Here is a 15,378-nt window from a genome sequence, read left to right on the forward strand (position 1 = left end):
CAGTTAGATAAAACATTACCAGCATATTTTGATTCATGTTTATGCCTAATACTGGTAAAATATCCATTCCTTTGCCGGTGTATGTCCATGTATTTACATGACATAGGAGTACATTTTCTTACCTTTAAAATAAAAATTATTTTCACTTCTTATGTAAAGGAAAAGCTTAATGAGTTTCTCTGTGCTTTGGAGAAGCAGCATTTATCCATTTGTACTTTTCTGTTGACTGCGTATTAAACTGCAACAAAACTGAAAGACTGTTGTGTGTACATGCAATTTCATTAAACAGATTTTGTTGCTCTTAGATCTGAAAAGAGCTTGAAAGTTTCCAGTGTTGTCTTTTTGCCACACATCTGCACTGAACTTTACATATAGTAATAAAGGCGAACTAGCAGCAGTCTGAAGCTAAAACGGCTATCTACAGCTGCTATCTACACATCCTGTACCTGCTGGCAGCTAAAAAGCAGCCCTGGTGCACTTTTTGGAACTGACCCTCCATATTCTGCATCCTTACACAATCCTCTGATTTTCACTTTACTTCCTTTCCCCAGAAAATCCTTGGCTCAAAGGCAGCTTGGTTTCTGATAAACAGAAAGAACTATTACTTCTCTTGCTGAAAAAATCTATCTCTTCAAGACATTTTATCCACATAGGTTCTACTCTTGGGCCAACGCAAAAGACCACATTTTGGGGGTAGCAATGTTCCTAAATGTCTTGTACTCATGGAAATATGAAGAACAGACCCTCGCCCATCTCATCCTCATCCACCCTGAACCATGTTCTCTGCTTACACAGAAAAGCAGCCTTCCTTCTTCCCTGTTCTTTTTAAAATTTACCTTATCAACAGCTGCATTCTTGTGGCTATTAGGGAAGAGAACTGACTTATTTTTTTTTAAGAGTATTTTCTAAGAAAAAGGTCTAATCTTTCAATTTCTATCAGTGCTTTCCCATTTACATTGGCAGAATTAATTGATTTCTGTTTCTGCGTAGCACCACTAAACTCCAGCTGAACTCCTTACTGACAGTCAGGAGTGAAACAGCTGCCCTTTTAGACACTGCTCAGTGCTAGATTTGATGTCTGCTGTTGTTTGCAGGTGGAGCTTTAGGATTATCATCTGGTGGCCATATTCAGAAAAATCTTAGAACTGCTTCAGAATTTGCAGTAAAACAACAAAATCATACAGTAAGTCTGAATATTCCCTGAATATTAATCTCCTGTAGAAGCATCCTTGCAAGGATTAAAAGGTATTAAAAGATGCCTGCCTTGTAATAAATTACACCTACTTCTGTATCTCCAGAAATCTCTTCCTGAACACTTTTGGTGTCAACACAGATTTAAGAAGCCTGTCTTTCTTACATTTGTAATCCACAGGATATGCAGTCCACATGCTCTACACCTCTTGGGTTTTGGCCTCACAAACAGAAAGGACATCAATGGAATTCCACAGTAATTCCCCATTCAAAACTTCTGCTGTTTAGCAGGATTCACGCACCTCTCGTACCATGTCTTAAACTGGAGAAGCAATTTTATACTTCTATGTCCATTGTTTTTTTCTGCTCTGCTTCTCTGAATTACTGCTCACCTTTTTCCAGTACGTGATTCCCTGGCTGCAAAATCTGTTCTTTCATGTCACAGACAAGTCCAGGCTGAGTTCATGCAATTCTCCTGGAACTACTGTTGGAGGCTGTGTATACATACTAGGCAAAATGAACTCACACTTGTTCTATTTCTTGTTCTTTCCAGTAAGCATTCTCTGCTGGCCACTACAGTGAGATAAATGCCAGTTCAAGGTGCAGCTCATACAAGGACCGGACTTCTGTACCAGCCATATTACTTGTGTTCCATGTGCCAAAGTAAGAAACTCACTTTCAAATATGGGCTATTTTTAACAAAAGGTTATGTTTTTGCAACAATTTTTTGGGCCATGAAAGGAGGAAAACACTTTAGGACAGACCTCCCACAATTTTTATGTTTGTCTATCAAAGGTTCTTCACCTTGCAGAAAAGTGCTTTACAGGCAAGAACAATATTTTGAAGGCATAACGTGTAGTTGAACTTAGAATACCAGCCAGCCAAGCCTCAAACAAACTACTGTAACTTTAGTATTGGCATGTTGAATATGAATTAACAATATTTTTTATAAATAGATGTAAGCAATTCCTCCTCCCCAGTAGTTAAAATTGAATATAACACTAAAAATACCTGCTTTTTATACTGTGTAAATTGGAACATAATTCCATTCTTTTCTTATTATAAACAAGACATCCCGTGACTACATAGCAATACCCAGTCATGAATCCCTCTTTGATATTCTATTTACTGCTGCATACGTTTTTAAAAAAGGGAGTGCTGACTGATTCTACAAATACCCGCACATTATGTGGACAGGATCTCAATGTATATGCTGGTACTAGGAGCCCATGATCTATAGATGGCCAAAACAGACTGATTTTCTTAAAGATTTACTAGAATGAATCCATATGAACATTCCATTGAACGTTTTATATCAGCTGAGATTGAAATAAAAGATATTGTAAGAACACCAACTTCCTGCAGAACTTCTGGAACAACCATATACGTGAAACAACGAAGTATCCTGGTTTCCAAGTTTACACCAGACATCCAGGTATGACTATTGATCAGCAAATTCAGTATTTTGAGAAAGAAGAAAAGACATGTTTATCAAGATCTTAAAGTTTGTTTTATGCCACTGTATTTTCAAGTAAAATAATTAAAATAGAATATAATCTGTGTCACATTTGAAAAAGTGGCCTCTTCAACAACTCAAAAATTATTATTTGGGTATCAATGTGTATAAAATGATCATGCACCTAATATATATACTTAGGCTTGTATCCTTAGAAGAATAATAAGAGTTAACAAATCATCACAGCAGTTTGTCCTTCTACATTTTTATGAGCGCTAAAACAAACAAAAGTAGGAACTGTACAGAGAGGAGAGTGCCAGACTTGCACCAATTTTAACAATCTGGTTTAAAGACCATGTCCTTACAGCCATGATACTTTGCAAGTAGTGTGGTCTCATAGGAGGAATTGAATTCATTGCGACACTGCTGTGTATTTGGTTTACAATTGGTATTTCTACAAAAAAGTTAGCACAAGGCTAAATAACAGGCAGAAACCCACCCCCAAAATTAGAAATAATTATTATGAGAGAAAAATCATCATCACACTGTTAAATAGATTCATAATGCTTTTAGAACATGCACTATTCTGATCCCACATCTCAAGGATATAGTAAAACTGAAACAGGTAAACACAGCAATGACGGTAACTGACTACTTCCATATAAGAAATAATTAAATTTGCTATAGAATGGTTTTTGTTGGAAGGGACGTTTAAAGGTCATCTAGTCCAACCCCACTGCAAGGAGCAGGGACATCTCCAACCAGATCAGGTTGCTCAGAGCCTCATCCAACCTGACCTTGAATGTTTCCAGGGATGGGGCATCCACCGCCTCTCTGGGCAACCTGTTCCGGTGTTCTACCACTCTCATTGTAAAAAATGTCTTCCTTATTTCTAGTCTAAATCTACCTCCTTTTAGTTTAAAACCATTAGCCCTCATCCTATCACAACAGGCCCTGCTAAAAACTTTCTCCCCATCTTTCGTATAAGCCCCCTTTAGGTATTGGAAGGCCGCTATAAGGTCTCCCTGGAGCCTTCTCTTCTCCAGGCTGAACAGCCCCAACTGTCTCAGCCTGTCCTCACAGGAGAGGTGCTCCAGTCCTCTTATCTTCCTTGTGGCCCTCCTCTGGACTCACTCCAACAGGTCCACGTCCTTCTTATGTTGGGAGCTCCAGAACTGGACACAGTACTCCAGGTGGGGTCTCACGAGAGTGGAGCAGAGGGGCAGAATCACCTCCCTCAACCTGCTGGCCACGCTTCTTTTGATGCAGCCCTGATGTGGTTGGCTTTCTGGGCTGCAAGCTATGTCTCTTTATTCTAGAAGGAACAACCAAAACGGCAATGGTCTACACAGGCCACATGGAAAAATGAATAAAGAGCAAAGGCATATTGTATCTTACAATATAAAAATGATTTACATAAAAAGAAACTAGTAGGTGCCAGGTTCAGAAACAAACAGGATTTATTTACACATTGTGTGAAAAACTCTTTTAACACAGGACCTTGCGGATGGTCTTTGCTTACAAGAACTCTAGAAAGGATTGGTCAATTTCATCAAGAAAAATACACTGAGGGCTATTAAATTGAAAAAAAGAAATCACAGCTGTCTGAGGAAGCCTCTGGCTCACAGATCAGTGGATACTAGAAGAGTATTCAGGCCTGTTATTATGCTCGTTTGGACTGCTACTGTTGACTGCTTCAAGAGACATGCTGCTAGGATAGATGGACCTTTAGTCTACGACAGCACTACTAATCTTATTTTGAGTCAGTGTATTTACTGCAGGTGCTGCTCACAGAGAACAGGCTACATCAATTTAAGCCTTTGTGAGCACCTCCTGTTGTTCTTTTCAAAGGAAACGGCCTCATCATGACAAACATTTCTGCTTTAATAAAAATTATTAATTTACTTTAAAATCAATTTGGGGTATGAAAATTCTGCACTCCCATAAAACATAAGCAAAACCAGCTATGAAACAAACTCTGTGATGAGATGCCAGCTTTTAGTAATTTTCTGACCTACTTACATGAGACAAGTTTATCTTCCTTTACTTATAAGGAGAATTTTTGCTTCATTTTCTGCATTGTACTCTTTGCTATGTCACACAGTGAAATCAGAGTGGCTTTGAATGACTTGACAGTAACACACTGGATTTGAATAGGTACTTCTACAATTCCTAATACTTGTGAAATTTAATTGCTTCTGGTATGGCAGAGGCAGAATGCCTAGAAGAAAATGGCAGCAGACACACACATGGGTTTGAACAGTGAGGCAAAATGAATGTAATTTTCTATTCAAAGCAAAGCAAAATTACTGTGCAGAATATGACCATTTAGGTAAATATCAAAGATTTAATCCAGAATGTTGGAAGTAATTAACAAACCCGAATTTTGTTTATACCTTAGTGACTGAATATCCATATATAAATCTGAAGGAGTCTAAAAGAGAGGCATTTTACAAGCTCTGAAAAGTTCAAAGTTTACTTCAAAGATTGATTTTTATACACATTTGTTCATATATGTAATTAAATGTCTTTAACTTCAAGTAAAGATGTAGATACTTCTGCTTTTTCATTGCGTCTCTGAATTTAATCTACTTTTTAACAGTTCTTTTCGTGCTACAGGTAGCACTATGTATTTGGCAGAGTGAAAAAAAAGGTACGTAGCAAATTGTCAAAGGCTATTTACATTCATTTGAAACACTTACTCTGACTAACATTTATATTATTGGAGAACACTGATGGGAAGAGGAATTTTAATCACAAAAAAAGACTAAAATTAGTTTTTACAAATTAATGAATCATGCAAACCCATTACATAGCAGTCTCAAGCCTTTCTCCAATAGGATTTGTAATCAGAACATGTGTTCAGTAGAGAATAAAAGTCCATGAAAATTCTAATCAAACTTAATCAAACTTTGCATGTTGCAAAATTTATGCCTGCCAAATTATAAAATATTTATAAAACAATTATAAAACATTGTCATACTAATTCAGAAAATTTCCAAGAAATCATTCAGGTAAGTATCCTGAGTTCTGAGTTCCTCAATTTTTTTCAACTTTTCTCTTTGTTAGAATTAATTATAGCATAAATGTTCCTACTACATTAGCACACAGAAAAATATCATGCAAGATTTTTTTCTCCAACCAGGCTCCCTGCAACACTAGAACCTAGTCTTAAGCTTTACAAACAATGTAGACATTCACTCTACAATAAACATGAATAAAAATTAAAAAGGAAAAATAGGCATTGTAAGTGGAGAGAAAAATCCAAGGAAGTTAGCCCCAAGGTTCCACCAATGAAATGGAAATAAAATGTGTTGCTGGTATACATGGTTTTAGAGTACGCAAAATGTCCCTGAAAAAACTGCCATTCTCTGACATCTTTCTCTGTTGGAGGAGTCACATGGAGTCAGATTTAAAAAGCCTTAATATTGTAAACTCTGGCAGGCAGACACCACTTACTACTAGGTGTCCTCAAAATCGACTATGTAATGAGAAGTATGAAAGCTGCTACCAGGTAGCTTTTTCTAAAATAAAACCAAACCTTTTCTCATCCAAAACCTGACAGCTTCCATCTTTCCCAGCCCTGAGATAAGATGGAGATTGCTGATCCAGAAAAAGGCAATTTCTGGATTTTTTTAGTTAGTGCAGAAAAGGAAGGTACCTATGGAAAGCACCAAGCCTTTATTCCCCCCACTTTCCCAGAACTCCAGTAAACTAGTTACCAGATTACTCTTCAGAACAATATGAAGGGCAGCCCACACAGAGGGAGTAAGCTGTGGTTTTGTTCTTCAACCCAAGATCCAAACCGCCACACTGTGTATAGCAAATGGGTAGGGGAAGGAGAAAACTTGACAGGATGAAAAGCAAAAGCTTAAGCTTTGTCTTGATGAAAATAAGTCTAAGAATACTGTTAAATACAGATATATAAGCTTTTTTCCCCCCTTTAAAGTAATAGCTATCAAAAAGGCAGCTAACATTTACGAGTTCTGAAATCTTCCCTTCTAGTTTCTAAAAAAAACCCAACAAAAATAAATCCCACATATACAAAGATGTTCAGCCTAAGACTGGACCTTCCAAGCAACTAACACAGACTATGACTTCAGATTTAAAGTAGCACTTACAAAATAATAATCTTACATAAAAGAAGAGCTGCTAGATGGGCACCTTTTCTTTATATGCTAAGTCTCAAAAAATACCAAAAAACTTCTCTATTTCCATGAATGCTGCAGCAGGCACCTGTGAACTCAGCTGATCTGCAGAAAACAACCCAAGGGTTTCATCTGATCAAAAGCGGAACCTAAGCCAACAAATATTGAATACACTGCATAACAAGCAAGGGTTTATGTAATATGTGAATTATTCCCACTCAGAGCACTAATAAGGCCTCCTTTAATACTGTGTAATGTTTTAGCACTGTCCTTTCAGACAGACCAATTAAAAGCTAAAGAAAAAGTACAGATCTAGAAAGCATGACTGGTGAAAAAGCTGGGTAGCTTGTTACAGCTAGAGAGAAGATTGAAGAGTGACCTTGTTACAGTTATCAGATACGTAGAAATGCATAGAAGGCTGTGAAAAAAAGAGAACAACAAACTAACTGTTCTAAAGATCTATGAGCTTTATGACAAAACATGGTAGGCCTGAACACCACACAGTGTGACTTAGACTGGTGTATGGGAAACAATTTCTAGCCTTACCACATCACTGGAGATTTTAGGCAATATAACCACACATTTATTAAGAATGGAGGAAGTATGGGTTATTTCACCCTGTGTCAGAAGGATCAACAAGATAGTCTTCCTTCCAAGTCCTGTCAAATCATGTGAAAGGTAAACCACAAAGAAGAGCAGAAGAGATTATGTAATTTCATTCTACTATATTCCAGAAGCTGAGGTGCATCTGTATTAAGTAGGAAGATGTATATATATGTATTCTGCCATGGTGTAACAGATATACAAATTTTTAAACTACTGCCAACACAAAGCAGTACAGCAACTTGATTTATTATATGCAGATTCTTCTGCATTGTTGCTAAACAGTACACTGGTCCAAAGTTACTAAAATACTTAAAAAACTATACATTATGTAAACAAAACATAAATAAGACAGCATAGTTCTTTGTACATATAGTTTAGTACAGAGTGTTAGGAATTCACGAATATGTACAATTCTATACCATAGTTTGCATTTTTACAATGCATAAATATATTTTTTTTACATAAACAAATCAAAAATAAATTTGACAAATAAAAAGGAGATATATACTGTCATAAACACACTGGAAACAGTCCATACTGTAAGATGGAACATGTGCAAAAGGCTATATTTCTCCAAACTAAAATGTTTAATGAACTCATTGGTCATTTTTGACCTTTTTTACTAAAGAACTCTCTGAAAACATCTCTCTGACAAACTAAATAAATTTTTCTTCCTTCTAATCCCCATAGGTAAACAGGAAAGAACTGTAATATTAAGTAATCTTGAGTAAATAAACTGTTTCAAACAATGTAAGAAATTGTTCAATAGTTACAGTTTCCAAAGTCAGAAGAATCCCCAATGTTTCAAAGTGGCTCATTTTCGGTAAATTCAGGATGCAGCTTTGTCAGGTTTATCAAGGCAAGATGACTGAGATGCAGAGAAGACAATGGTAGGATTTCTGCTTGTGGACACAACAACAGGAGGCAGTGATGAAGACAGGGAAGAAACTTTTGATGCTGGAGTATTTATAGCATTCAAAATAGCTCCCTCTGGACTAACCAATAGTTTTTTGATAGAAGTGTCTAAGTGAAACACTGAAGTGTTGCTTGGTACATGAGAGTTTGGAGGATGTATGGCAGAAACCACAGAAGATGTAGCTACAACATTAACAGGAGATTTCATCACTGAAGACACAGACAGTGTCACTGTAGACAGTGGAGTACACGAGCTAGCTGGAGTACTAAGTATCTGGGGTGTTGCATGTACGATGGGTAAAGCATCTGAAGACCCAAAGGAGTTCACAATTTTTGTAGAGCTTTTCAAAGGATGTTTTGATATTTGCCAACTTAATGAATTACTTGGTGCTAGCATGATTTTTGAGGTTATTGGATTAAAAACTGGTACACCTTGAGCCTCTTGACCATGGCTGATAGTTAGAGGAGTCTGTTTTGTATTACAAGAGAGAAGAAGAACATGGCTGCCAGCTCCAAGGCCTTGTGGTGGAACAACAAAACGAGTACCATTAATCATTATCTGGGTTCCAGGTGCCAAAGGCATACAGGTGTTTATGACTATCCTCTGTTGAATGCAAGGTTCATTCAACTGACCTCCTGCCTTGCTTGTTACAGTTGTTAAAGCTGCAGACATCTGAACTGTAGAAGCACATGTGCGAGCAGGACTTTGTTTTTCTGTACTGGGAGGCACCTGCTGGCTTTGTAGGGAAGAAAAACCGGGAAAACTGATGACTTTACCTGTATTTGGTGATGGAGGGGCCAACACACTCTGAGGTTTCTGAATACCTGCATTACTTGGTACAGCAGCTGAAACTCCTGATGACTGAAACTGAAGCAGTGTAGGCAACTGGCTTTTTGGTGCTGGAGGAGTAACTGGAACTGCTGCCAACTGAGGAACTGTATGTAACACTTTGTGGGGGGTGGCTACAGGTCCAGGCAAGCTAATGACTGGAAACTGCAAAGCAGATGCTAAGTTTTGAGGAGATACTATTGGTTGTGCTGCTGAAATTAGCACAGATGAAGCAAGATGTCCTGTTTTCACAGTTGATATACCCACAGTATTTCCAATATTTGATGTACATAGTCGATTAGCCAGAACTGGCCTTATTCTTGAGGGATCATTTCCACCAATGAAGACAGTGGGCCATGTCCCAGAAGAAGTCCCATTTGACGTTACTGAAACAGATTCTGCACATGTATTTGCTGTTGTTACTGTAAAGGCATTTTCAGTTTCTGTTGCAACACACAGAGATTCATTAACTGACACAGCACTTTGACTCACAAAACTTGGAACAGGAACCAAAGTACTACTACTTGTCAACGATAGCGCCAAGCCCATGCTCTTCTTTTCATCCCCCTTAGAAATGGCTGAGTGCACTATATTAACTGGTGGAACCTGCTGTGCATTGCCTTTAGTATTTACAATGGTTTGACCTATATTTAGCCCAATTTTCACATCTTTTACTTGAGCAATGGTTGGTGATGAATTTATTCTTATTGGTGCTCCTACAGTAGATGGGATCAGAACCAACTGTGATTGCTCTGTGGCACTAACAAAGGTTTTGCTTAGGGAAGAAGGAAGGTTTTGTTTCAATGACTCTGCAACTAGATTGGTGGCTGATGGGCCATTGGCAATTTGTGTGTTAATGAAAACCAACTTCTGCGGATTAACACCAGTGGCTGCCGGAGAGGGTATAATACTGACTCCTGATGCCCCACAGGGCGATAAAATAGGTGGATTTGTGACTAATGTAAGTTTCTGGACTGGAGCACCACTGATTAAGTCTCCACTTGCTGCTGAATTAGATTCAGGTTGTATAACAGGATTTGTTTTCGTTTTAGTATCACCTTGTTGCTGGACCAATAAATTCGGAGTTATGATAGTGTTATTTTGTCCAATGCTAGTCACACTAACAGGACTGTTTGGAGTTACTGACATCAAATTACTAGCTAATGAAATGGAGGATAAAGAAGAAGAGGGCACATAGCAGGAGTTCTCTAATAATTGACCCAAAGTGCCCCCAACAGCAGGCTGCTGTAACGTGAATTTGATATTTTTCTCCATTGCCTGGGTAAAATCAGCTGGGAAAGCTGGAATGTTAACAGAAGCAGCTGTTGAGGGGGCAAATCCAGAAAGAGACAACTGTCCAATATGTGGGAAACCAGACATGCCTGTTGCTACAGATGGAAGAGTAGAGCAGGACAATGCTGTGGGTCTGGGCACAATAAAGGCCTGAAGTTGAGGCGTGTAAGTGAAAACGGAACTAGAAGATAAACTGCTAGGTGAAATCTGGTCTGGGTTTGTCCGCACTTTAACAATTCCTGTGTTTCCACCTCGTGTTGTGACCAGAATAGACTGTGATTCTCTTATACACACCGTCTTCAGCTCTTGTCTAGTTTCAAAGGAGTCAGTCGTCTGCTGTGATGCAAGACTATGACAGGCAGAAGCAGTGGTTGTAGACCCACTTAATGCTGTTGCTGATATCAAAGACTGGCTAGTTGTGGAAAGAGTAGGCAAAGTCAAAGACAGAGGGAATGTGGCAGGTGAAACTGTAGTCTTGATTTTGTCAGTTTCAGTTTGGCTCACCTTAATTGCTGGTAAGTTACCTGCTGAAGTTACAGCAGGCAAGGGTTGTGTAGTGTTCATGGAACCAGTCACTTGTGACAAATGGGAAATATTTTTGTTAAAAATTGTACTAGGTGACTGCGTGGTAGCATTTGCAGGACTTGTTACAAGAACAGGTGTTAAGGAAACACTGACATTTGTTATTTCTGAAGTTGTACAATGCAGCTCGGATGGTTTCTGTGGTAGTGACTGAATGTCCTTGGACACAATTTTTCCTTCCTTCTGCTGAATAAGAAAATTCTTAGGTAAAATAAGAACTTGTTGCATGACTTTGTCTCTAGTTTTAGGGTCAATCACAGGTTGCACTGGAATTTTCACAGAGCTGTTGTGAAGGTCTACTGGTACACAGTGGCCATTTGGCATCTTGTATACCATTTGTAACGGAGTCTTTGAACTGGTTTGGCAGGGCAATGCTGGTTTTACCAGTGATGATTCCAAAGACGATAAAACTGGCTTTTCAGAAGCAGATACATTTCTGCCTGGGGGAGGTGACAGTTGATTTGTTAAGGTCACTTTGTTCCCAGTATTCTTGGCAAGCAAGGCCTGGATGGGTTTGGTCCCTTTCAGAAAGTTTGATACTGATGTTGCAGGATCTGTCAAGGAAAATGATTCTAGAGTTGACCCTTCAAATTGTTTCAGCTCAGTCGAACAACTCTCTGGCTGCAGGCTACTTTCTGAACTCTGGACCACAGTCTCATTAGTGCTTAGCTTAGCTTTCTTCCTTGGTGAAAGCTCGTTAGTGCTTTGATCCAGACAAGTGTTCTGCTTGGACTGTCGTTTAACACACTTGGGCAGTGTCTTCTGTATTTCTTTAGAAGTTGATTCTTTTTTCAGAATTCTGTTTTTTCCTGCAGGTAAATTCATCTCTAATAGTTTCATTTCATCTGCAAGGATATTAAAACAGAAACTGTGTTTTACATGTTTGCAACTGATACCTCTATATAAGAATTTTACAGTGTCTAGCTAAAAGGAAAATGCTAGTTTGCAAGTGTATGGATATGTGGAAGGAGAATGCCTGTTTCTTTAGGGGCATCTGGTCAAGGACCTTCTTCAATACAAAAAGAGGGTAATAAGGAAAGGAAGAAACCATAAACAAGAACATACAAGGACACAAACCTAACTGGCAAGGGAGACAGTGGTCTGGTCATTCACACTAATTGACAAAGGCAAGTGAGAGTGTAACGATGTTTATTGCACCAAGGTTATCTAATCAAGGACCTGGTTAATTGGGAAACTGAGGGCAAAAAGGGAGAAGCTAGAAAAAAAAATAAATACAAAGACACAGATCTAACAAAACACACACGGAGACAATGACAAGAAACAACCTCACCAGTCACAACAACTGATGGGCTGTCAAGCAACTGCAGGTGCCCCTTCCAGAAGATCAACCTGGACTTTGTAACTGATATGATTGTAAACCAGGGGAGATCCTGGACACTGGGCTGGGAGGGGCGAGGGAATCTGTACAGCTATACAAAACCATGAAGGGATATGTAGAGGTAAGTGGAGCTGCAAGGACACAGCAGGAGGTCACAGCCTGTGTGCCTGGTGCCAGCTGCTGAGGAGTGTCTGTATCTTCCTGAAACCCAGTGTGCATGGAGGCAGTGTATGTGTATTCACCAGCAAACTTCAAGCCAGACTAGCCTGTGTGCAGGGGGGCTGGAGTCTTGGGCTGGCAGACAGGCTTGTGAGTGTGGGGTGCCTGTGAGACAAGGGTGTGAGTGCCACATGTTTCATACTGAGCATTGAGCTGGACCAGCCATTGAGCAGGGGACACATGAAGTGGACAAGAGGGCCCAGGGATGCAGGCAGGAGTGCCAGGAGGACAGAGGGGCCGTGCATTGAGGTTTTGGCAGTGCGGAGCTGTGGGGGAGCCTTTATGAGGAGAGATCAGGAGCTGACCTCTGGCAGACACAGCTGGCTCCAGAACAGACCCACTGCAGGACATGGCTGAGCCTGTCAGGCAAGCTGGTGATGCCTTATGGAAAATACCGCAGAGGGGAGTGAGGAAAAAACATAGGAGAAACAACCCTGTAGACGCCAAGGTCAGCGAAGAAGGTGGGGAATGGATTCCTTTGCAACCCATGAAGACCATGGTGAAGTTGGTTGACCCCCTCTCATGGAGGACCATGCTGGAGTAGGTATCTACACCGCAGCCTGTTGAGGACGCTATTCTACAGCAGGTGAATATGCCCTAAAGAAAGCCATAACTCATAAAAAGCACACACTGGAGCAGGGTCCTGTGAGGAACTGTGGCTTATGGGGGACCCACACTGGAGCAGTCTTAGCCTGAGGGACTCTAGCCTGTGGAGAGGACCCACGCTGGAGCAGTTCATGAAGGACTATATTCCATGGGAAGGGCCCCACACTGGAGCAGTGCAAGACTGTGAGGAAGGAGCAGCAGAGACTAAGTGTTGTGAACTGACCTCAATCCCCAATCCCCATGCCCCCTGTGCCACTTGTAAGGGGAGGAGGTAGAAGAACTGGGACAGAAGTTGAGCCTGGGAAGAAGGAAGAGGTGGGGTTGGTGGGGGGGATCCTATTTTTAATTGGTAATAAATCAAATTAATTTTCCCCAAGTGAGCCCATTTTGCCTGTGACAGTAACTGGTGCATGATTTCCCTGTCCATATCTCAATCCATGACCTTTCCCATCTTATTTTCTCTCCCTCTTCTGTTAAGGAAGGGGAATGACAAAGTGGCTTGGTCAGCGTCTGGCAGGCAGCCAAGGTCAACCCACCATAAATATAAAGTGTGAGCAGGCCTACTATGCTATCAGAGAAATAGTTAAGCAAGAAAATGTCAAAAGCTTGCATTAATTGGAATTTTCATCTCGGTTATGTCCGCCCTCTTCTAGTCTACATCCATCAGACATGCATCACAAGCTAATTCAATATTATCACAGTAGTAGTTAAGGTAAAAAGTAGGAAACAAGCTCACATGGAAAGATTAAGCTCCTGAATCAACTTGACTCAGCTCCTGAAAAAAGTTCAAGCTATCAAATTATAGTAAATGCTTACCATTGTCTGGGTGATCTTTTTTGGGAACTTCCACAGGATCTGCAGACTCTGAAGATTTACCGCATACTACTGCAAAAGAATCTTTGCCAGAATCAACTTCACTTTCATCATTACTCCACCATTCTCTGGTAAATTTATCATGGTCTGGATGTCTTTTAAAGTCATCATAGTCCTTCTTCAATCTAGACCTTGAAAATATGAAACCTAACTTTACTAAAGAATTACACTGTTTTAAGCATTTTTTAAAATTTGTATTTGCTGCCACACAAAAAGTTAGTGTAGAATTAATTGCCTGTGTCCTTCAAAAAATTTCAGGGTAGCTCTGTCTGCAAGTCTCTAAAATGCAGAAAATGTGAAGTGACAGTAATGTCCCTTCCCTCACCAAAACTGAATTCTATGTCATTAAGTCCTCTGGCAATAGGCAAAAAGACCAAGTCAAATACAACCATCACTGTTTTACTGCACTCATCTTCTATTTTTTCCTTCATCTTGAGTTGTGATAGATATACCTATATGGACTTGAGTATTAACTGTAACAAGTCTACTCGTTACTCTGAAGGAAACCTCAACTGAAGAATTAAGTAAATCTTGTTTTTCTTAAATGCATCATGCTTTTGGCCTAGATGTGGGTCTGAAATGCAACTTTCTCCTTTAAGAAAAATTTCTTGTCTCTGGGCCATTAGAACAGCTGTCACTCTAACTTCCATAGGCTCATACACCACTAAAGAATGTGCTTACGATAGAAATACATAGCTGCTTTATTCATTTGAACACTGTTCAGAAACATATCCACTTACCTTGATACTCCTAAACTGCTATATATTTCCATTATCCCTTCTTCTAAACCATTGTTTAAAATGAGATCTAGGGGGTATTTTGGTCTACAAATACAATGAGCTACAGGATTCAGCTGGTGGTAATCAATTGAGCGACTCTAGCCTGTGGAGAGGACCCAATCTGTTGCTTATTTAGCAAAAGAATAAACAGATTATAGCAATGAGCACCTTGTGTGGAATAGATTCTAGACTCTAGCTAGTCTGGATCTAGCCCTTATGACAGTAAGAATAAGATCTTAAATTTACCTATTTAAAATAACAGTTGTTTGCACTGAGTGCAGCAATGGCCAGCAGCTCCTTAAGGGATGGAGAGGTAGGAGGAAAGCGTGATGTCACAGCTGCCAGTGCATGAGCTTCACCAGCCAAGATGCCATGAGGGAGCACGGCAGGCCTAGGGCTGGTAGCTGGGTTTAACCAAGAGCCCAGATCAACGGGCAAGTTCCTATGCTGAGGCAGATTTGAGGTCAAGCTGGGAAGTCAATTCACAGGTTCAGATCAGGATCAGATCCAGTGATGGCTGCCAGGGTCAGGACCCAGTCAAG

The 15,378-nt window shown here is 39.8% G+C and overlaps 1 protein-coding gene across 5 annotated transcripts in view; it reads right to left on the bottom strand.

Annotated features, from left to right (window-relative positions):
* Window positions 1-4,089: 4,089 nt before the first annotated feature.
* Window positions 4,090-15,378, bottom strand: part of BRD10 (bromodomain containing 10) — a 53,301-nt gene continuing 42,012 nt past the window's right edge. For 3 of the 5 annotated variants that reach the window (XM_086770089.1, XM_086770092.1, XM_086770088.1), the window contains 2 exons: window positions 14,001-14,188; window positions 4,090-11,865 (listed from right to left, as the gene is read on the bottom strand). In XM_086770089.1, the coding sequence (XP_086626215.1) occupies window positions 8,231-11,865; window positions 14,001-14,188 (3,823 nt within the window). In that variant the 3' untranslated portion in view covers window positions 4,090-8,230. The remainder of the gene's footprint in view (window positions 11,866-14,000; window positions 14,189-15,378) is intronic. The other 2 variants (XM_086770093.1, XM_086770091.1) reach the window with 2 other exon arrangements.

Source organism: Chlamydotis macqueenii, chromosome Z (genome assembly GCF_036417535.1).
Source record: "Chlamydotis macqueenii isolate bChlMac1 chromosome Z, bChlMac1.mat, whole genome shotgun sequence".
Classification (NCBI taxonomy): Eukaryota; Metazoa; Chordata; class Aves; order Otidiformes; family Otididae; genus Chlamydotis; species Chlamydotis macqueenii.